The sequence below is a fragment of the Takifugu flavidus genome, chromosome 18 (assembly GCF_003711565.1).
Source record: "Takifugu flavidus isolate HTHZ2018 chromosome 18, ASM371156v2, whole genome shotgun sequence".
Classification (NCBI taxonomy): Eukaryota; Metazoa; Chordata; class Actinopteri; order Tetraodontiformes; family Tetraodontidae; genus Takifugu; species Takifugu flavidus.
The window spans coordinates 2,386,454-2,408,398 of record NC_079537.1 but is presented as its reverse complement, the minus strand read 5'-3'; the positions used below and the strand labels follow the sequence as shown (position 1 = coordinate 2,408,398).

The following is a 21,945-nucleotide window of genomic DNA, read 5'->3' as shown; positions in this document are numbered from 1 at the left end:
ATTGTAGCATGAGATGAATAATACTTAGAAATTGCACTGATGTGTATTGTTTAAATTATATTGCTTGTAGGGAAAAAAAATAGGTGTTTCCTGAGCCTAAGAAAGGGAATGATTGTGACTGAACGGTAGTCAGTTTAAAGACCCATATGTAAGAAAATGATCTAATGTGATGATAGAATGCCCCTGATATGTCACCAGATAATTAAGGAATCAGGCTAATTTCAAATACCTATATCACTGACAACAATAGTCAAGCCAAAATCTTCTCATTCCAAAAGTGGAGTTTCAGCCCACAAGTAATTTTAATGTTTACATTTTGTGTTTTGGCTCGTTGTTGTGTCTCACATTCATAAAGTTGGAAGTGTTTCAGCATCTAGGTGGCCTGTTACCACTGACCTGCAGCTATGAATGTTTCTGATCACAATATCTGGCAGTACTACACCTAAACGGCCTCGTTATCATCCCAACAATGTCATGACAAAGTCAGAAACAAAATGATCTTTACTGGAGATGGCTTTAAAATATGGATCCTTGCTGGATCCGGCAGCCTAATGGGTAATCTCTACTGTGGGGTGAAGGTGAGGGGACACCACACTCTGCAGTATTTTGAATGTTATTGTGGCATCAGTTTTGGCCACAGATTTGCTTTTAGCTTCTTTAAGAAATCTCCAAACGAATTGTTAAATGTGTTTGTGGTCATTGTAATAGAGAGGTGTCTGCACGACGAAAACCCTGGTGGTTTACAGCGGCTTACGGCTTAAACAACCTTGGTGCAACATCTCAACATTTTATTCTGATGGTGACATCAAGCATCAGGAAGCAGTTTCCTGCGCATATGATCCTAGGTGGATTTGTCAGTCTTCTTATTCTCAGTTCTCCATGTAAAGTGATAATTTGGTCACAGATATTTAGGTACTGTTTACAGCCTGGCAGGACACAACAAAATGCCTCTTAAAGAGTTAGATTAAGCAGCTGTTACAGCTGTTAGAATATGATCCACAAATTTAGATAAATTGTTGATGATCAGTGTGATTATCATTTTCAGGGTGTTAGTGGGGTGGATTTTATTTTTGAAAGACAATATTTTAAAAAGCAGAGCCATTTAGTGGCTTTAGGAATATTCCAAATTTGACAATGCTGGAAGGATGAGACTGTCTTCAGTGAAATTAACATGAAGACATTTATCTTTATCTGGTAAAAATAAGAATTTTAAATTGTCCAATAGGAAAAGAATCAAGGACACTTCACATTTTTGTATGACTTTAATGCCTTTTTAGAACTGATTTTTACTATTACTGATTTTATACTATTATTTTGTGTGTGTGTGTGTGTGGTGTGTGTGTGTGTGTGTGTGTGTGTGTGTGTGTGTGTGTGTGTGTACCTGCATACATGTGGACTATTGAGGTCAGTGTGGACATTTTTGAGGTGCCCACTTCACCTTCCATTCTTTCATCCTTAGCAATGAAAAATTCAACTGTGATTTTTTTAATGTAGACCAGATAGATCTTATAAAATATTAACCCTCTGCACTTCTGGGTATTTTGAACCTGCTGGCAATGTTTCCTTTGTACATTGCATATGGGTTTTGTTTTGTACAAAGAACAAAAGCTGGACTGGACACTTTTATATAAAGCGGCATTTTGCTGATGAGACCCTGACAATCAATTTTCTCTCATGCAATCAAACTCATCATCTTCTTCAAGGGTAGTTAATCACAATTGTTTTAAAGCATCTAGGGACCATTGTTATTATTATGATTGAATTTAAATAGTATTTTATGGCATAGTAAAGTGGGGGGAGTGGGACTTACTTATCTGATCACACTCCAGCATGCTTAAGTTAAGGATATATTTCTTCCAAAAACAGTTCTTAAATTTGGGTTATCATTTGAAAGATCGTGCCTTTTCCTTGATGGGTGTGAGCTTTGACATCTGTCCACAAGAACCTATTTGTGGAAGGCCAGCAGGCCAGTTATCATGGGGAAGCTAGTTGTTCCTTATTCACAGTCATTGGGCTGTTATTGATGTGGGTGCTGGAGCTTAAAATCTACTTTACAGATGTGAATACTGGGACAATGTTGTCCAAGGAAACACATATATTTGAAACGGCGAGGAGGTGTCAGATTAGGTTGTGCCTTTAACTTAATAATGGACAGCGTAAACCCTTGAGTTTGCCTTGATTTTTTCTCAGAAATTATTTAGAAACCTAAAACCAGGCATGATTTTATTCTTGTTGTCTGGAGTTGATGTGGTTCCTCATGGCATTTTTTAAGGAGAAATCAGGCGCCTTGAGGCTAAATTGTGCTGAAGTCGTAGCTGGGAATGATGTCACAGTCGTGTAGTCATCATTTCATTTACAAAGTCAGAAAGCAAGATGGCCACATCGCCAGTAGCCATTCTCATACTTTGCTATAAAGGACATTCTACTCATTGTCCTTACTACACTGCTGATATTGGTTATAACTAAATAGAATAATCTTGACACAAGAGGCACATGTCTTGCTTCTCATGTTCTTAAAGATGAGGAAATTGTTTAAGCCTTTTATGAGGTGGTTCTAGCCATTTTGTCTTGTGTGTCTTTTCATGCATTTATTTGTATTCTGCATCGGGGTCATTTGGTGGCATGGAGTAAAGCGTCGAGGGGAAAAAGACAATAGGTCTTCAGCAGAATTTGAAACGGCACTTTTCTGACAGTGCACTACGCCTCTTAAACACATCATTTTCATAAAACAATGTATTGTTAAAGTATCTAAAACTGGACAATTCAGCTGTGTCATTATAACTTCAGCACCTTAAGCAGTGGTTCATATATTGTGATAAAAGTTTTTGTTGTTGGGAAAACACACACACCCAACATGCCTTGCTGTGATCCCAGGGGCCCCTCTGTCTGGTCTGAGGGGTACTAACCCAGAACCTTTGACCTGCTCTTAGAAAAATACCTTTCTCTGCTCTTCTGCATCCCCCCCGGATCACACATTTTATTTCTTTTTGGCTTCTTTTCCTTCTTCTGCTCCATTTGTTTTGATAGATTTGAGTAGGATTTTGGTGCATTCACTGTTGAGGGAAATTCAACAACTCCAGGTCTCTTTTAAAACACTTAACACAGTTTCAGCATTCACTGAATGTTATTAAAATATTGGTATATAAATATTATTTAGCAATGGCTACTGTGAGAAATATTAGCTGAAATGGAACATTTAATTAATTAAATGTATTAAACAGTAGATTATTTACCCATTTTTTTCCCCCAGTCACAATAATGCTGGACATTATTAATTACTTGTATTCAGATGGGTCTTTTGGAAATAAGAATAGTATTGTGCTTAAAAGCAAGGTTAGCATTTGAGTAGAGGTTGTCAAAAGGCCATGAGACCTGAGGAGAGGCCACCACCGTGTAGGTAAATGAGAAAGATGATTTAAATGATAAAAGATAGCAGATGAGTGAACAAGTGCATAAGCACTTGAAAAACTTGCTTTTTGTTTTGAACCCCGCCTGTCCATCCATCTTTTCTACCCGCCTATTCCCAACTAGTTGCCATAGTTTCAGCCCATGGGGTAAGCCGTGGTCTGGCAGGCAGTATTCTTAGGGGTCAAACAAGTTCACTGTTGGGGGGCTTGATGGGGGTTGGGATGTGTGCGGGTCATGGGTACACTAGGATAATGGTGTTGATGTGTTGATAAGGTGGCCCTCCCCACATGTGTGGGGCCATTAAGGATTTGATGTGTTCAGAACTGGGCTGTTTTTTTCCTGGAGATTGGGATGGTGATTTTGAGTCGGTAATTTGCCCGAGTATTGATCAAGGATCAAAAGACTCTTCTTTCTTTTCTGGGTGGGGGTTGTCAGGTATTTTGGAGACACAATAGACTATTCATCTGTGTTGCTGCCTCCTGGGGGGTTTGGGTGCAGTTTTGTGTGTGAGGTGGAGATGGGGGTTGGTTGTTGGTGGGGTATTGGGCCATGATAATCAATTGGGTGGGGTGCAGGGCTGGATAAGGAGCGGTAAAAGATGGAATGCTGCACATTTCAATAGTTTAAGTAGGAAAGCCAAAGGTCAAAGGTGTAGCACTCATGCAACAGATGGAGTGATAGTCCTGCATATGTCTGGTCCTAAAGACCCAGACACAACATCTGCAATACTAGATGGCGCTCCAGAAATGAACTTAAAGGGAAAATCAACATAAAACAGCAAAGAAAGTGTTCAGTGGAGTTCATATGAGTAAAAACAAATGTACACAACACTGAGTCTGTGAGGAAAACTGCCATCTATGATATTTGTTTACAGTGGTAACCACAAACACCCATTTAACCAGAGCGTCACACACGGGAACCGATAAGCGTAATTCATTCTCGCAAATGTACTGGATTAAGTTGGTTTTATGCACCTGCCACCTGTTCTTTTCAACTTTCCTCCATGTCTTATCTGGACAATACAGTTTTCTTCCCATAATGCAGAACCATTGCAGGGACACTGGTGGAGAAAATGAGGGCAAATCAAATCGCATTTTACTGACTGGCTAGACTGAGCTTGTTTAATTGTGCCTTCAGTTTGAATTGAAGTCTGATTCGAAATAAGATTTTCAGATGGTAAATAAGGCAACTGAGAACTCTCTCAGTGCTGTATCAGCAGACCAACAGGTCTGACACTTCGAGATTAAAAACATTATTTCTTTACGCAGTGGGAGGTTTCGTTCTTACTCAAATACCTCTGTCTAAAACATTAAGCCCAATGTTTTTTTTTAAAATGTGCTAACATCTTTTTCTTTTTATCTCTCCAGAACCAGGAAGCTGCAGATTAGAAACATTCCACCTCACCTGCAGTGGGAGGTCAGTTCCTATTTGTTGTATTACTTTACTACAGGATCATTTTTATGTTGTAATCACTTCGGGTAACCAGCAACTAACAACATACAGCACGTTTGCATGCACAGCTGAAACAATTTATGCTCACATTTGAACTATGGAATCTTTGTGGAATTCACTCCTAGTCCCAGTTTACATGCAACAGAGAAAGTCGGCTAGGAGTTGTCCTCCTCTTCAACACTAGGTGGGGATATGCATATTTTCAGGTCAGGTGGCAGATACTTTCAACAACAGAAAACAAATTAAGTACAGCTTTGTTAATCTCGTATGTAACGTGCACTTGACTTATTGTGCAGACACACGCTCTCCCTCTTAGTCATGTTGATTTGAGAGGCAGACAAGAACGCGTATGCTTAATGAGTTGTCTTGTGAGAAAACGGTGTAAAATGAGTAGCACACTGGCATAACAAGCGGCTCGGTGTGGGTTTCTGACTTCATATGTTGAAGGAAATGCGATTATCACTTTTGTGAAACGTGTAGAGGGAAATAAATGAAAACAGACATGCAAGCTGAATCAACGGAGAGTCAGGGTAAACTCACGCAGTCCTGCTGCGACACGTTTTTCTTGTTGCAAATAATGCATGTAACATTTTGAAAGTGAGTGTCTGTGGCTCATGTTGAGTGTATTCTGAGCCATTGGCAGCTCTACATGGGTGCATCTTAAGGCTCAGGATGTAACACTTTCACCACTTTGTAGAGCTGTACCCTGGTGAATCCCCGGGTGTGTTGATTGTGAGAGACCCATGGGTGAATATTCAAAACTGATGCCATAAGATTTAAAACACACACACATGTAACCCGCATTGCCACAATAAGAACAGCAGAATCAAAAAGAGTAGGCTCGAGTACACAAAACTGATCTCCTTTTAGTGTTGGCAATCGGATGATTTCTTCAGATTGTTACCGGTGCATGATGTGACTATTAGTTTAACAAGATAGTTGGAGTTTAACTTCTTTTAATACATTTACTAATGGAATGTGCGTTATGAATGTTTGCAACACTAATTATCTCAGTTTATGTCTCCATCGCCAGTTTTTGTATTTCTGCATGTATGTATAATAAGAGTGTGGCGCTGTGTGTTCTGGAGAGTCTGAAGAAGCTGCTTCATACTGCTGCAGATTCACCTCACAGTGTTCAGAGACTGAGTAAATCGCTGAATAGGACTGAGTGTCAAATGATGTGGAGCAACATTGAAGTATATAATATAATATATGATATATTAAACTCCAAATGACCAAATTCCACATAAAGAAATTATTTGTCATGTATTTTGTACACCTTTTTTTCTTTAAATTGCAGCTTTAATGCATAAGCTGATGATGTTCTTCCCTTCAAAGGTACTCGATGGACTTTTGGCTCAGTGTGGAACTGTTGAAAACTGTGAGCAAGGTGAGGCTTTTAAAAAAATTATGGATTTAAAACACTTGCCAGTATTAAAATTCAAATTTTTGATCAGTTAACATTTGGTTTTGAGAAGTGATTGTAAAAGAATCGTGATCATTTTGAGCCGTATGCAGTGAAAGTTGTGTATGTTCTCTTTAGAGTCAATCAAATTTGTGTTCAGGCATGGTGCCAGAAAAGCTGACTTCATTTAGAGATTGACTAATCAGTGCAACCATTAAACTTTAATCCTTCCGATTACTTCTAATATAGTTTTACATTTACCATATTACATAAGAGAAATAATTTACCACCCCCCCTCAAAGTCATGGCCCCTCAGTCCTTCAAAGTCTTAGATGAACATCATCACATTTGTGATGATGTTCATCTAAGACTTGACAATGATTTACTCCATATTTATGCAGAAACTGCAATAGTTTTAACTAAATCTATAACTTAATGCATCAAAATGGAGTCAAACCAGCAGCTGTTAAATATTATTTTCAAAGGCTCCTACATAAAAAAGCAACAGTTACATTAAAAAGAATATCAAGATTTCCTTCTTCCTCTTTCAGTGAATACAGAGAGTGAGACTGCTGTAGTCAACGTCACCTACGCATCTCGAGACCACGCTAAACAGTAAGTTTACCATCATTTCTCTTTTAAAATCCTAGTTTGGAATACAAGTTTCTGTCTTTGTTTTCATTTAGATTTGTTTTAGGATAAAATTGAGGAAAAAATATATCATCCACAGAATTTCTAAAATGCTATGAGCACCGGTAAATAAAAGGTAGAATCTCTACTGAAGACGAGGAGCAATATACAGTATAATTGCTGACTGAGTCGTTGACCGTATGTTTATATACGCTCCTATCCTGACATCTACTGGTGGCAACTGGAATTTCAACTTAATAAACCAGATAGCAGATTTTTTTTTTTTTATATACTTGGAATTTTTAGGAACACATTCATTCATTGAATTTAGCTACAATTATTTTCATAGTTCTATTATATTTGTGAATTTGAATCACCTTTCAGAGAACTAGTAGATCAGTTTTGATGCTGGTAATTGAGATTGTGGCTGTAGCTGGGGGAAACGTACCACTTCAATTGCTATTTAAATTGTCATATGAATCACATGGCCGCTGCAGTAACCACCAATGTCCTATTCCCACCACCAGAGCCATCCAGAAGTTAAATGGCTACCAGTTTGAGAACAACGCTTTACATGTGTCCTACATCCCAGACGAGAACTCCGAGCTGGATGATGGCCAGCGTGGACCTGAATACGGCCGGCGCCCCGGTTATGGCCCTCGAGGTGGGCCCCGAGGCGTGTCCCCTAACTCGGGGATGCCTTCTAAACCTCCACATGCTGACCTCCCTTTGAGGCTGCTGGTACTAACACAGTACGTTGGAGCCATCATTGGCAAGGAGGGAGCCACTATCCGCAACATAACCAAGCAAACTGGAAGCAAGTGGGTACTCTTGTCATCTGTGCATGTTAACGGCTGCCAATGGGCATAGATTGTTTTGAATTATTGAAACAGTTTGCTTTTAGACTGTCCGGAAATTGAACCAGAAGTAACATTGTACTGGTAACAAATGTAGAAACACTCTTCAGGAAAACTTACCTTGACTGGGTGTTGGAAATCTAGAAAATTTAGCAAAAGATGGACATTATTTTGGCAGTTTTTGCAGCTATACAAATATATCATCATAGATCATTACGCCTCCATCTTGGCTCTCTTCTATTCTGTTCTATGCACAAATAGACACATTTCTGTTCTTAATGTCCTCAACTTTAAAACTACTGAGTTCAGTAACTTATTTGGTTTGTATTGTTTTTTGCTGCAGGATCGACATTCACCGCAAAGAGAATGCAGGTGCTGCTGAAAAGCCGATCAGCATCCACTCGAGCCCCGAAGGCTGCTCCGCTGCTTGCAGGATGATCCTGGATATTATGAACCAGGAAGCTAAAGATACCAAGACGTAGGTTTGCCTCCTGGAAAAAAAACTAAATAATATATTAAGTTCAGGTCTTTTAAGGTTGTAAATATCTTTTTTTTTTACTTTAACATCAATATGGTAACATTTACCTAAAGTATCCATTTGTAAACTGAAAATTTCCCTTGTTTAGAGGAGAATTAGGTAAGTTTGCTATTCTTTCTATTAAGATAAGCTGAGCGTTTCTGTTTGCAGTGCTGATGAGGTTCCTCTGAAGATTCTGGCCCACAACAACTTTGTTGGACGCCTGATTGGGAAAGAGGGACGCAACTTAAAAAAAATAGAACAGGACACCAACACCAAGATCACCATCTCATCGTAAGACATTCACATGGTTCGATTTACATCCCTAAGAATAAGTCAGAAGGGAATGCTGTTGATAAGGGACTGTTTGTGGCTATAAAACATTGACTGCATTATTTTCTTGCATCAGCGTATTTATGAAACCCGTTTTTCTTTTTGAAATGGCTTACTTTCCTCCTTTAACACTCTTCTTGCTCCTGTGTGTACAGTCTTCAGGACCTGTCACTGTACAACCAAGAGAGAACTATCACCGTCAAAGGAGCCGTTGATGGCTGTTGTCAGGCTGAAGTGGAGGTCATGAAGAAAGTCAGAGAAGCCTATGAGAATGACATCGCTGCCATGAATGTAAGCCTGCACAAATGTCTGAAGAGTACAAATAGTATGTGATTCTATTGGAATGTTATAATAACGTGCACCAAGTATTGAATCATCTCTAACATGTAGTTGTCTTTTGTGTAGCAGCAAGCACATTTGATCCCTGGACTTAACTTGGGTGCTCTGGGACTGTTCCCACCCACCTCCAGCATGCCTCCACCTCTGCCAGGAAACTCATGCGCTGCTACCCCGTATGGATTTGGGGTAAGAATTTAGGGACGCAACAATACAATACAGTTTGCTCACGGTTCCATGTGTTCTTTGGTTTATAGGCCCGACTGTAGTCATTTTGTTTTGTTTTTGTCTGAGTATGGCTGTTGGAAGGTGTACTTATCTGCACTTCTGCGGGCTGGCGATGGTGCTGCTGAATGTGTCGTGGAAGATGTGCACTCATGTTGGAAGCGTTGATTTATGTAATTTACGTATACGTGCAAAACGAAACAATGCTGCCAGACATTTTTACATCCATCCATCCTCTACCGCTTATCCGGGGTCAGGTCGGGGGCAGCAGCCTGAAAGAGAAGCCCAGACTTCCCTCTCCCCAGCTACTTCTTCCAGCTCATCCGGAGGGATCCCCAGGCGTTCCCAGACCAGTCGAGAGACATAGTCTCTCCAACGTGTCCTGGGTCTTCCCGGGGGTCTCCTACCGGAGGGACATGCCCTGAACACCTCACCAGGGAGGCGTCCAGGGGGCATCCTGACTAGATGCCAAGCCACCCCATCTGGCTCCTCTCAACGCGGAGGAGCAGCGACTCTACTCCGAGCTCCTCCCGGATGGCAGAGCTTCTCACCCTATCTCTAAGGGAGAGCCCAGCCACCCTACGGAGGAAGCTCATTTCGGCCGCTTGTACCCGTGATTTTGTTCTTTCGGTCATTACCCAAAGCTCATGACCATAGGTGAGGGTAGGAACGAAGATCGACTGGTAAATTGAGAGCTTTGCCTTTCGGCTCAGCTCTCTCTTCACCACTAAGGTCCGCCTGTCGATCTCCTGCTCCATTCTTCCCTCATTCATGAACAAGACCCCGAGGTATTTGAGCTCCTTCTGATGGGAGACTCTGCCAGGCGTTCCCAGCAGACCTTCACAACACGTTTGGGTCGGCCGGGTCTGTCCGGCATCCTTCCTCACCATCGGAGCCAACTCACCACCAGGTGGTGATCAGTTGACAGCTCCGCCCCTCTCTTCACCCGTGTGCCCAGAACATGCGGCTGCAAATCCGATGACACAACCACAAAGTCGATCATCGATCTGCGGCCTAAGGCGTCCTGGTGCCAAGTGCACATGTGGACGCCTTTATGCTGAACAAGGTGTTCGTTATGGACAATCTGAGACGAGCTCAGAAGTCCAATAACAAAACACCACTCGGGTTCAGATCAGGGGGGCCGTTCTTCCCAATCACACCTCTCCAGGTCACACTGTCGCTGCCAACGTGAGCATTGAAGTCACCCAGGAGGACGAGGGAGCCCCCAGAAGGGGCACTCTCCAGCACTCCCTCTAAGGACTCCAAAAAGGGTGGATAGCTGAACTGCTGTTTGGGCCATAGGCACAAACAACAGTCAGGATCCGTCCCCCCACCCGAAGGCAAAGGGAGGCTACCCTCTCATCCACCGGGGTAAACTCCAATACACAGGCACTGAGCTGGGGAGCAACCAGAATCGCCACCCCTGCCCGTCGCCTCTCACCATTGGCAACTCCAGAGTGGTAGAGAGTCCAACCCCTCTGGGGAAGACTGGTTCCAGAGCCCTTGCCGTGCGTCGAGGTGAGGCCAACTATATCTAGTCGGAACTTCTCAACCTCGCGCACCAACTCAGGCTCCTTTCCCACCAGAGAGGTGACATTCCATGTCCCTAGAGCCAGTTTGTGCAGCCGGGGATCAGACCGCCAAGGTCCCTGCCTCCGGCTGCTACCCTAAACACAATGCACCCGACCCCCTTGGCCCCTCCTGCAGGTGGTGAGCCCACAGGAAGGGGGTCCCATGTTGCCTCTTCGTCTGTGCCTGGCCGGACTCCATGGGCAGAGGTCCGGCCACCAGGCGCTCGCCAATATGCCCCACCCCCAGGCCTGGTTCCAGGAGGGTCCCCGGTGACCCGCATCCAGGCAAGGGAAACTTGAGACCAATGTTATTTATCTTCATTAGGGGGTCCTGGGCTACGCTTTGGCTGATCCCTCACCTAGGACCTGTTTGCCATGGGTGGCCCTACCAGGGGCATATAGGCCCAGACAACGGAGCTCCTAGGATCATTGGGACACGCAATGTGGTCTTCTGTCTCTGGTCTCCCCCTATGCTAGCCAATGCTAAATTGTTGTGAAGGATCAAATTGAACAAAAACCCTGTTGTGTTTAGATTACAATGAAGAAAACACGTCTTTCAAATGAAGAGCTGTAGAGGTTCGAGAGTCTCTGTCGGCCGATTTTGTCAGAACAGACGGGGAGTGTTTGCTTGACCCACTGCATGATTCAAGAGTTTCCCCACATTTGTCTGTGGACAGACGCGGCAGACATTTGCAAAGCGTTCATAACAAAGATGAGTTTTCTGTTTAGGCATAATTGATCAATAGTCTGTAACGAGCAATATTTAAAGCCGTTTTAGCCAGTTGTTGGGAGAAAAGAAAGTAATTTTGGAGAACCTTGTCCAATCCAACTCACTTTGTGTTGTGGATAACATCAAATGCAGACATTTACATCACAATAATTTTCTTGACTGTATATGAAGTAAATTGTTTGCCGTATGCGTGTGTCCAGACCCCAGAGATCGAAACGGTCCATGTTTACATCCCAGCCCAGGCCGTGGGAGCCATAATTGGTAAGAAAGGACAGCACATCAAACAGCTGAGCCGCTTCGCCGGGGCCTCCATCAAGGTCTGTACTTTATAACTAGACCTGCTGCACATAATTTACATTTTCTTTTTAATTAAATCTGACCAACGTGTCTTTATACATGTGAAGCTGCTAAATCTACTCATGGCTATATGTCATTAATTATAATGTAGAGTCAATATTTGGTGAATGTCAGATCGCTAAAAACTTAGTACAACTACAGGAAGTGCTATTGGTAGTTTAATGTGAGAGGCTTAAAGGTTAATTACGGTATGTGTTTATTTTCTGTCAGATTGCTCCAGCTGAATCACCAGACTCAAAAATGAGGATGGTAATTGTGACAGGGCCACCTGAGGCTCAGTTTAAGGTAAAGACTCTCATACCATCAAATAAATGGAATATATGTTGGGCTGTAAAAGCATTAAATCCTCCCAATCAATTGTTTTTCTGTTTTTAAAATATGACCAATACTTGTGATATAGATGCTTAACTTGTTTTACTCGAACAGAAAAATATGTTACCCAGATAGAGAAGTAACTTGGAAAACCTTTAGAAAGCCTTGACGGTATTAATCACCCTACAAATGTGTCAGGTCGGGATTAATGTGTTGATTTTGACAGCCTTACATCTTTAATCTTTGCAAACTATTGACCCAAACTGCGTTTTACATTGTTGAACTCCTGAAGGCTCAGGGCCGAATCTACGGCAAACTGAAGGAAGAGAATTTCTTTGGACCAAAGGAAGAGGTGAAACTGGAGACCCACATCAAGATGGCCGCCGCCGCAGCAGGAAGGGTCATTGGCAAGGGAGGCAAGACTGTAAGCAAACTGACCCCTTCAGGAATCCACTCACATTGCTCCAAAACCTGGCACGTTGTGGTCGGCATGTTTATCGGGTTTTCCTAAAATAACGATTGGTGTTTGTAGGTCAATGAGCTGCAGAATCTGACGGCAGCCGAGGTCGTGGTCCCCAGGGAGCAGACGCCTGATGAAAACGACCAGGTCATCGTTAAGATCAACGGACATTTCTATGCCAGCCAGGTACTGGCCCTTTCCTCTGTATATGAAAACTGAATAATATGGATTATTAAACTCATTGTTTTCACCCCCTCTAGTTTTAGACATGCAGTGTTTTACATAAATGAGTAAAATCATTTTATTTTAGTGTATAAAGATAATGTTGTCAAGACGGCAGAAAATGCTCTATATTTTGAACAAATGAGGTCATCTGTACCTTCCAAGATGTAACGTGAGCAAGTCTTTGATAATGGCTGTTTGTGGTGCCAGTCATCAGATGAACTTTCATGGAACTGATGGATATTGAATGAATTTGCCTAAATGTGTTTTTTTTCCTGCTGTACAGAATTATTGGCCACATTTTGAAATATTCTTCTGTCAACATAATTTCATTCACCACCGGATTTCTTCCTCCAGTGTGCTCAGAGGAAGATCCGGGACATCCTGATGCAGTTCAAGCAGCCACAGAAAATGGGTGCGGGCTCCTGCTCAACCCCGCAGGGCTTCACAGAGATGGACAACTCCACACAAGCAGTGAACCAACAACCACGCAGGAAGTGAGGCCCTCCAGACCTGCTTCCCACCCCCCCAACTGACGGACAGACTCAGACCGACGCGTGCACGGACGAAAAGACGGACAGACAGATGGACGGACAGGAGAGCGACACACGGACCCAGCGATAGACAGGGAGAGACATAAAGAGGGAGGGATTATGCCCGGTTGCCAGAGAGAAAGATTGGCATTTAGAGGGGGGAAAGATGACTAAAATCAAAAGCTGAAATGAATCTAAAAGAGGAATAAGATAACAGATGTGAGGACAGAAACCAGATGCCAGGTCAGAAGAAAGACTGAGGATGGAGGGATGAAGGAAAGGAGGGATGGAGAGAGGGAGTTGCAGCCTCCTCCTAGTGTGCCTTGACAGCTTTTCCAGATGCTTGCTGAGATGGGTTTAAACGGCATGTCTGACGGTTTGACCTTTGTAAGGATGGAGCCTTTGCGCTGTTGTTTACCCCGATCACCACGTAACACACTAGTGCGACTCTCTTCGCCTCTGTCGCCCTCAACACACCTCTCCAGCCATCTGCTCTCAGTCCTATATTTTAAGGGTGGTTTAAAAAAAACAAACAAACATAGAGATATATGTATAGAAATGTTTTATTCAGAGCTATTATTGATGGAATGCAGTGAGGCAGAGATGGGAGAGAGAGCAAGTAAACCTCTGCAGTGGCACATGATGGGGAGGTCATGGGTTTGGCATCGACCTCACCCAACTCTTTCCCTTCCAACCCGATGTGTCAGGAAGAGGGGCCGTAGATGCTAACACTGCTCTTTTAAAGACCTCTCTGAGATCTGGAGACATTAAAAAGAGAGAAAATATGAGGTTGTAAATATATAATCTTCATGTAAATGTTAGCAACTGCTGTGCCTGGCAGCCTTGCCTTTTTATAAAGGGGAACTTCTGTTAATTTCTAGACCCTTGTTTATGACATGCAGCATAATGTAGCCCACAGCTAGGCATGGGTCTGGGGAGGCACAGCTCCCTTTTCCGTGTTTTATCATGTGGCGGCAAGGCGCAGCAAAGAGACAGTAAAGGGAGCGGTGGTCGCAGCAGGCGCTGCAGTTCTATTGCAGTGGCTTAGCTCATAACAGCTATTTAGAAGCAACCAGCAGCTATGCTAGTTGGTTAGCGACCTGCCCCTTAAATGGCATATTTTATATATATTATATATATGATATGTGAGTTAGCCCGGCCCCTCAGGTGAATGTACTGAAGGCAGTGAGTCAGGAATATGAATCAGTCCTGCAGTGACAGACGGACAAGGTGTGTCTGAGTTTTCTGCTCATTGCATTACTGCAGAGCTGGTTACTTGAGGACGCAGCCTCATGCTCCTGTCAAGGCATCATGGCTCCAAACAATGGCCATTAATGCTTAGATGCTAGATATTTAAAACTGGCCTTGAGCCAGCCAAGGAACCAAAAAGTCTTCCAAAGCTCCTTGCTTTGCACCCAGAGAGGGAATTCTCAGCCTGGTGGGCAGAGGCTTTTCTTGGTTCTCTCTCCCATTCTGCCAAAGGCCGGTGGGCGGAGCCTCCAGACCCCGCCCGCATATTATAATGAGGAGCGTGGTCTATGCCTGGACGCTCCTGCCAAGATTAAACAGATTAGAGAAAGAAATGAAAACGAAAAAAACCTACCTCAGGGTAAAGTTACCTCAGTATTCCTAACTTTTTTTGCTTGCTGGTGTTTTATATAAAAAAAGAAGAGCTGATAGTCCTGAATATTTTTTATTTTTTTAAAGAAAAGTATTTTTTTCTTTTTTTTTTTCTTTTTTTTTTAGTTATTGTCTTGTTGCTTTGGTTATTTTTTTCTGTTTTTTTGTGTGTAAGGATGGTTGAATGAGCTCAGGATGATTAGGGGGCTGTGTCCACCCCGAAGCAGGGTGGGTTAAATTGTTGGTGCAGAGGAGGAAATGGTGCCATTTTGCCTTTAGTGAGGAAACCTGCTCTCTGTCTTCCTGATGTGTGACTGGAGGAGCTGTAGACCTAAATGGAAATGGCCAATAGGGAGCGGTATCAACCTCTTGAAGGTCCTAAAGTGCTCACGGTGACCTAACATGCCACCGGAGCTCATCAGAGGGGGTGATCTCTGAATGATTCTTTACTCTCCGTGCAGACAATCTCCTCCTCAGGTTGTAATTCGTCACTGTGACTGGGCAGTCCCGTGGCTACCAGCCCACCTTGTGCACTGCAGGACCTCTCCTGCCTTTTTTTTTGTGGTAATGACATCATAACAAAGCGCCAAACATACTGCGAGGGCTATAAGTGTTCATTCGAGGGTTTCGTTTGTTACCGATCCTGGAATGTAGAAGTCAGGGGGAACAGTGGTGTTGAGCGCATTAGTAGCCATTCGTGGAGACGCATTCAAAGTTACAACTTACGTGGGCAAGCCTGAACTCGCTGCGACTTCTCTGAATGTGAATATTTATTACCTGTGCACTGACCGCGACGCCTCAGATGCTTGCTCCCTGTTGGCCACACGTTTGTTTGGTGTGTGAAAACAGTTAACGCGTGTGCGTGCCTGCGGGTGTGTGTGTGCGGGTGTGTGTGTGTGCGCGTGAGTTCACTGGTTTTAAATGTTATTTTCTGTCAGCGGGTGTGGTTTGGTGAAACTTTAGAGAAAAAAAAGCAGAAAAAAAGTAGGACAAGAACCTATGGCCCTCTGTCTCCGCTCCGACTGAGCAAGGAGGCAGACATCTAAGAACTTTTCAGGAAAAAAAATGGGAGCAGTAAAGGAAAGCAAGAGAGTTTGAAAACATTGACGCAGCTGGGTGATCTGAGGAAAGAAAAATCTGTACATAAGATGTTCACATGACACTTTTGTATTTTTGGAGAAAAAAAAAAGTTTTTAGAAAATCACATTGGGAAAAACGCTGTGTAGGCAGGAAAGATTGTCACTGAAGGACACTGCCAGAAAACACAATCTTCTTAATATCTTACCTGCACTTGGCAACATCCACCGCCAGTCTCCATCAGCAAAACCCACCAGCTCACCATCACAGAGAAGTGTATCATGTCTGTGCTTCCATTTTTGTCCCGAAGGGGTCCACTTGGCACGTCCCGTGTCAGGTTTGGGCCTCTCTAACAAACCATAGAGCTCTGTTCACAACCACCAAGACACATTATTTAGGATTCGTTATTCAGCTTGCAGCCATTTGGATTGGTTATGTTTCATTTCTTTTTATTTTGATTCTTTTAGTTTCGACAATACAGCAAGCTTGATTTGGACGTGACATCTGGGGACGTTCTGTTGCACTAATTGAAATGTGTGAACGACGTCATAGAAAAAGGACTGAGAAACTCCTTTAACACCTTATGTTCTTTAGGAAAAAAAGAGGGAGGAAGCAGAGGGGAGGCAGGAGGAGAGGGGAGGACAGGATGAAGTTCTGTCCCGTCTTCTCCTTGTTCATTTTTTTTCCATCTGTACTCCAGGGGAAGAATGAAATGCTTTCGTTTCCTTTTTTACGGGGGTGAAAAAAAACTCATTTCATTTTCGGAGCGGGCAGGAACGTAAGAGTCCCTCGCCCTCTCTTGCGCTGGTCTCCATTGTGTTTGTTTCGCTCGCTTCTGTTCAAGACCTCAATTTTTCTTACTTTACTCACGTTTATCTTTCATACGATCGTTTTTGACTCTTTCGAAACTAGCAGAATTGGCTAAGCTTTTGTTCGTTTGTTGACTGCACAACTTAACAGAAGCGCTTCTAAAAGCGACAACCTACTAACGTGTAGCTCGTGACGGTAACTGTGCCAAACACACAGGGCTCCATTCAGGATGCAACGTAGTATAGCCACTTTGATACAAGAATCCCAACACATAGAAGAGGTCTTCAGTAGTATTTGGTGATCATTATACATTGAAATGATATTTATTTCATCTCAGAACTGAGCGATCATCTTGTGTTTATATGTACAGTACAAAAAATACATTTTATGGCCGCACCGTGTCTACTCCTTCTGCTTTGATGCATCCTGACTAGGACAGAAAACAGTCAAAAAAAAATTTCTTTTTCCTCCAGTTTGCAATGGATCTGGCTAATATCTGGAGACAAAAGTGCGACCCCCCCCCTGTCCTTTTGTTATGCAACTTAGGTGACGTATTGACGTTGATCTGATCGAGGGAAGAGTTTGGCAGTGTGAGGTGCCACGCCGTGTTAAAAAAACAAAAAAAAAGTTCCAATAACGAAAGGACGATACTAGTGTACGTTTTATCCAACTTTCTTTTACTTCTGTGCAAACTTTGTACCTGTTTCTTTGACTGTAGTTACACGAATCATGCTGGATTGTGTGGGTAAATACGGATGTCGGTCTGGTAGAAGGAGCACTGCTGCTTCTTCCTGCTGTGGAGACTGAACAATACTTTGAAATTGAAGACTAAAAGCGGCGATTTAGAGGCACTGAAATGCCTCTGAATTAAGTTGTCAGTGATGAACCTTTACGTTTCCCACACGGCCGCGCTTGTGTTAAACTGTGTTTTCATTCAAACAACATTGCATCTAGAACTTTAGCCACTAAACGATGCATTAGCACTAATGGAAATGGATATAACCTCACTGGTGTTGTCCTTATTTGATGACTGGAAGTTGGATTATTCAGAGTTTTACGTGGCAGTACAATTTAGTCATTAGACCTTCAATTATTGCTCCCCCTTCCCCCCTTGGTTTTGATAATTCTGAGACGAGACCCGGCAGAAGGACACCATGCTGCGACAAAACACACAAACCTCGTAACACTTAACTAGGAACGCTACCTCAAAACTTAAGCAAACTCAGCCAGAAGATTGTTTCTTTTACTTTCATTGACCTGAAAAACAGTTGGACAAACATTGTATTCTTATACTCACAATACTTCTTCTTTTTCCCCACTCTTCAACTTTAATTTATTCTTTGGTTATTCAAATTTTACCTCACCAGTTTGAGATGGAACTGTAAAAAGACGTAGGTAAATCTAAAAAGAAAAAGACAAAAAATTCCAAAACGGACACATTGTGGTGTGAGGTGGCGTGAGCAGCTGGAGCAGGTTGGACGAGGCGTTTGGCGCTGGTCTGATCCGGTGCGTAACACCTCTAAATGTTAAAACTGTCCCCGTGACATCACCCGCGCTGCTTCACGCCCCTCCGTGTGATTTCACCTTTTGAATCAAGGGGCACGACACCTTTTTACCATTTAAATCTTTTGTTGATCTACCTCTTGCAGAAAAAAATAGATGGTTTTTTTTTTTCTTTGAAAAAGGACTCAAAAATTTTAAAAAAATGCTCGAAATAAATATAGGTAAATAAATAACTGGGTAGTGTCAGCTCCATATACTGTAGTGAATAGTCTAATTAAAGGAAACAAGTTTTACTTCTTCCAAAGATGATTTTCTTCTCTTTCTCCATTTTAGTTATTTTTCAAGATATTATGACATTAAATAATCATGAGAGGGAGACAAAACTCACATCTGAGCTTAATTTTCTTATGAAAAACCCAACATAAATGAGATTCTGTATCCAATTTGCATCTTCTTTCTTGCATATTTGATTTCAAATTATACTTGCTTTTATTTTGGTTTGAATTCTGTTTTTTTTTTCTTTCTTTTTATGACAGCAGATTGTATCTCTTGTGTTTGGGTGCATTTAGCTTTTTTTTTTCTCTATGAAAGACTACATGAGTTAGAGCGCCCTTCGAGGACCTTCTACAGTGATCGATGATCTGTTTTTCACTTCTAATGAGTCGTTTAAAAATAAAAATCATAAAGGACCTGTTTTTAGCTGACTGCGTTGCTGGATGGAAGGAGAGGGGTTCTGCTCTGCTGCTCTGAGCGGGCTGAAAGCCGTCAGATGTGGGTCAGCCTGGGAAAAAAAAACAGATTCTGGCAGAGTTGGTTGATGAAAGCATGAGAAGGCTTCCTCCTTCCACCAGGTGGCGCCCATGGTCTTTACAGTATATGGACTTTCATCCTCTGCCTGCCTGATTCCTTTAGTCTTCATCAACACTTGTTTTGAACTCCTTGTAAACAAAACAGAGCATAGATATGAATGTGTTATTAAAAGATGAGAAAACGGACTCTGTTGGCTCCAAGTGGTCTTTGTGTTCATGTCACATTTGAGAATTTCCTGATGGTGCTCACAGCTATAGTAGTTTATTTTATCTCCATTGTGAGGAGTTCACCTGAAGTCTGTTATGTTTATAACTTTTATTTAACTGTAAAAGCACTGTGTGCATGTGTATACACCGTGTTTTGTTTTTAATTATGCTGAGCTTATTGACTAATATTTTTTTATTTGAGCTCACTATTTCAGTTGGAAATGATTTTCATAAAAATGAGAATTCATGAAAATTTACAGCTAAAAAGGCCTAATTGAACTCAGCATTGTGTAACTGAATCGAAATTTCTATGAACTATTTCGAATGAGTAGGTGGAATAGGAACAAACAACAAATATCAGAGGTCACATCAATAGAATGCAGGGCTGTGCCAGCTGTGTCCACTAGGCGGCAGCGTCGCGTCAGAGAGAATCGCCGGACTGAAGTCTGTCGCCCTCTTGTGGTGTAAAACTGCAGCAATTTCATATTACTGTTAACGAAGTCATTAATCGTGATGCACTTGTGAAGGGTGCAAATCATGGTATAAATCAGTCAAAATATAACCACAAGAACAAACTACATACGATATTTATTTACATACCCTGTTTATTACACACAAATATACATCAGTTCTGTAGTTTTGACATGTCAAGCATAACAAATATGAGAGATTAAATATATCAGCTAAACTGCAGCTTGAATTGCTATGTAGGAGGCATCTAAAATGTACACATACCAACCAATACTTAAAAGAAATATCAGAATGCATGTATGCAATGTATGATGGGTCTTTATTTCTCTATCCTTTGGCAACGTCATGTAAATGATGGCTGTTTGGTAAATGTCCTCTATGCATCTAAAATATGTCAATACAGCCTTTATCCAAACAAGATTAATCATTTTCCTGTAAGCATTAGCTGGTGGCATCAATGATAAAATGTTCCACATGGGGTGGTGAATTAAATTAAAAATTTCAAATAATCGCTGATCAAAATGCCTTTGCTTCAGTATGTCAGATTTTTTTCTTTAGTCATTCCTGCTAGTTTGCTGTTAAAGGTGCAATAAAAACTCTTTTCCAAAGGAAGGAATGATGGATAGCTGGATAGTTCTTTTTCTCATCTTCATCTCTCATCTCATCTTCATGATGACCTCCGGCCCCTCCGACCCGTTGTATAGTGTATTTTTGTGTGTGTTTCTGTGCTCTGTCCCTCTCCTTCTCCTTCTCCTCTCCTCTCCTCTCCTCTCCTCTCCTCTCCTCTCCTCTCCCTCTCCCTCTTCCTCTTCCTCTTCCTCTTCCTCTTCCTCTCCTCTCCTCTCCTCTCCTCTCCTCTCCTCTCCTCTCCTCTCCTCTCCTCTTCCTGTTAAAGGGGAGTTTTTCCTTGCCACTGTTGCTTGTCTGGGGTCAGGCCCTGGGATTCTGGAAAGCACCTTGAAACTATTTTGATTGTAAAAGACGCTATATAAATAAAGATTGATTTGCTTTGATTTGATCTTATATTGCAATTGTTTCACAGGAAGAAGCAGAGGCCCAGGGTTAAAATCACAAATAAATAACTAAAAAATGATTGAAAACAGTATTCTGTAAACCAAAGTGTATAAAACTTCTTGTGTGAAGGTTGTTGATTTGTTATAAACGACACCAACATGATTTATCACTTCCAAGCTACAGACTTTTGTGATCTTTTATTTTTTATTTCCTCTTGAGCATGTTTGCACGTCTGCCCTGTGCTGCTGGGTGGACACGGAGGCTTGTCCACGTGTATTCAGACGCTACGGTGGATGAAGCAGGAGCAAACAGGGAAACTGTAAACTGGTCACATTTCAGACTCTAATGAGCCATTCTTGTGTTTTGATTGATGGCTTTTCCCTGATTTCATATGTTTCCAGCCTGAGACACACGGCTCATTTCTGGTTCTCAGCCCTTCTGGGGTCACCTTCAAACATCTCTGGCTTATCTGTTAGCATGGCTCGTGCTTTCTTCTTCTCCTTAAACCTCCCCGAGTGAGATACCTTGACGTGGCGTCCCTCTCTGGCTGTTGTCTTGTCCACGATCCTTTCGAGGCGGGCTTCCAGCTGAGGGTCGTGCGCCTCGGCCTCGGGGTGGGCTGCTGTCGCAGGGGGAGGGACGGCAGAGGAGCCGTTGCTCAGAAACTCTGAGGGCAGTTCATATAGAACCCTGGCCTGGGACTTTTTTCTCCTCAGGAAAGTCAACTTCCACCAGCTGGGGGAGGGTTCAGCCATGATGGCGAGAGGGCTGAGGACAGAGAAAGAGGGAGATTACTGAAACTTCTGCTAGCTTCAATCCAATACCTTTTAAATTGTGTGTGTGTGTGTGTGTGTGTGTGTGTGTGTGTGTGTGTGTGTGTGTGAGGTCACCTGGACACTGATAAATATTTCAGTGTAATCCTACAGTTCCCAGATGCTGTAGATGCACATGATTGGGTTACCATGTGTGTCAGCTTGTTTTCACCTGTGTGTGTGTGTGTGTGTGTGTGTGTGTGTGTGTGTGTGTGTGTGTTCTTGTACATGTTATCTATTTTAGAGCATTTTTGCATCTGAGATTCTTTGGTCC

General features: G+C 42.4%; 2 protein-coding genes across 3 annotated transcripts in view; one reads left to right on the top strand and one right to left on the bottom strand.

Annotated features, from left to right (window-relative positions):
• igf2bp1 (insulin-like growth factor 2 mRNA binding protein 1) overlaps positions 1–19,354 on the top strand; it is a 40,696-nt gene extending 21,342 nt beyond the window's left edge. Inside the window, exons 3-15 of one of the 2 annotated variants that reach the window (XM_057015035.1) lie at positions 4,776–4,824; positions 6,199–6,250; positions 6,817–6,880; positions 7,423–7,716; positions 8,096–8,230; positions 8,441–8,563; positions 8,758–8,893; positions 9,008–9,127; positions 11,665–11,781; positions 12,032–12,106; positions 12,426–12,557; positions 12,666–12,779; positions 13,173–19,354. In XM_057015035.1, coding sequence (XP_056871015.1) covers positions 4,776–4,824; positions 6,199–6,250; positions 6,817–6,880; positions 7,423–7,716; positions 8,096–8,230; positions 8,441–8,563; positions 8,758–8,893; positions 9,008–9,127; positions 11,665–11,781; positions 12,032–12,106; positions 12,426–12,557; positions 12,666–12,779; positions 13,173–13,316 — 1,555 coding nt within the window. In that variant the 3' untranslated portion in view covers positions 13,317–19,354. The remainder of the gene's footprint in view (positions 1–4,775; positions 4,825–6,198; positions 6,251–6,816; positions 6,881–7,422; positions 7,717–8,095; positions 8,231–8,440; positions 8,564–8,757; positions 8,894–9,007; positions 9,128–11,664; positions 11,782–12,031; positions 12,107–12,425; positions 12,558–12,665; positions 12,780–13,172) is intronic. The other variant, XM_057015036.1, reaches the window with a different exon arrangement.
• A 1,921-nt stretch (positions 19,355–21,275) lies between these two features.
• Positions 21,276–21,614, bottom strand: prr15la (proline rich 15 like a). Its single transcript, XM_057015427.1, has one exon. The coding sequence runs from the start codon at positions 21,612–21,614 to the stop codon at positions 21,276–21,278; it is 339 nt and encodes a 112-aa protein (XP_056871407.1).
• Between the last annotated feature and the right edge of the window lie 331 nt (positions 21,615–21,945).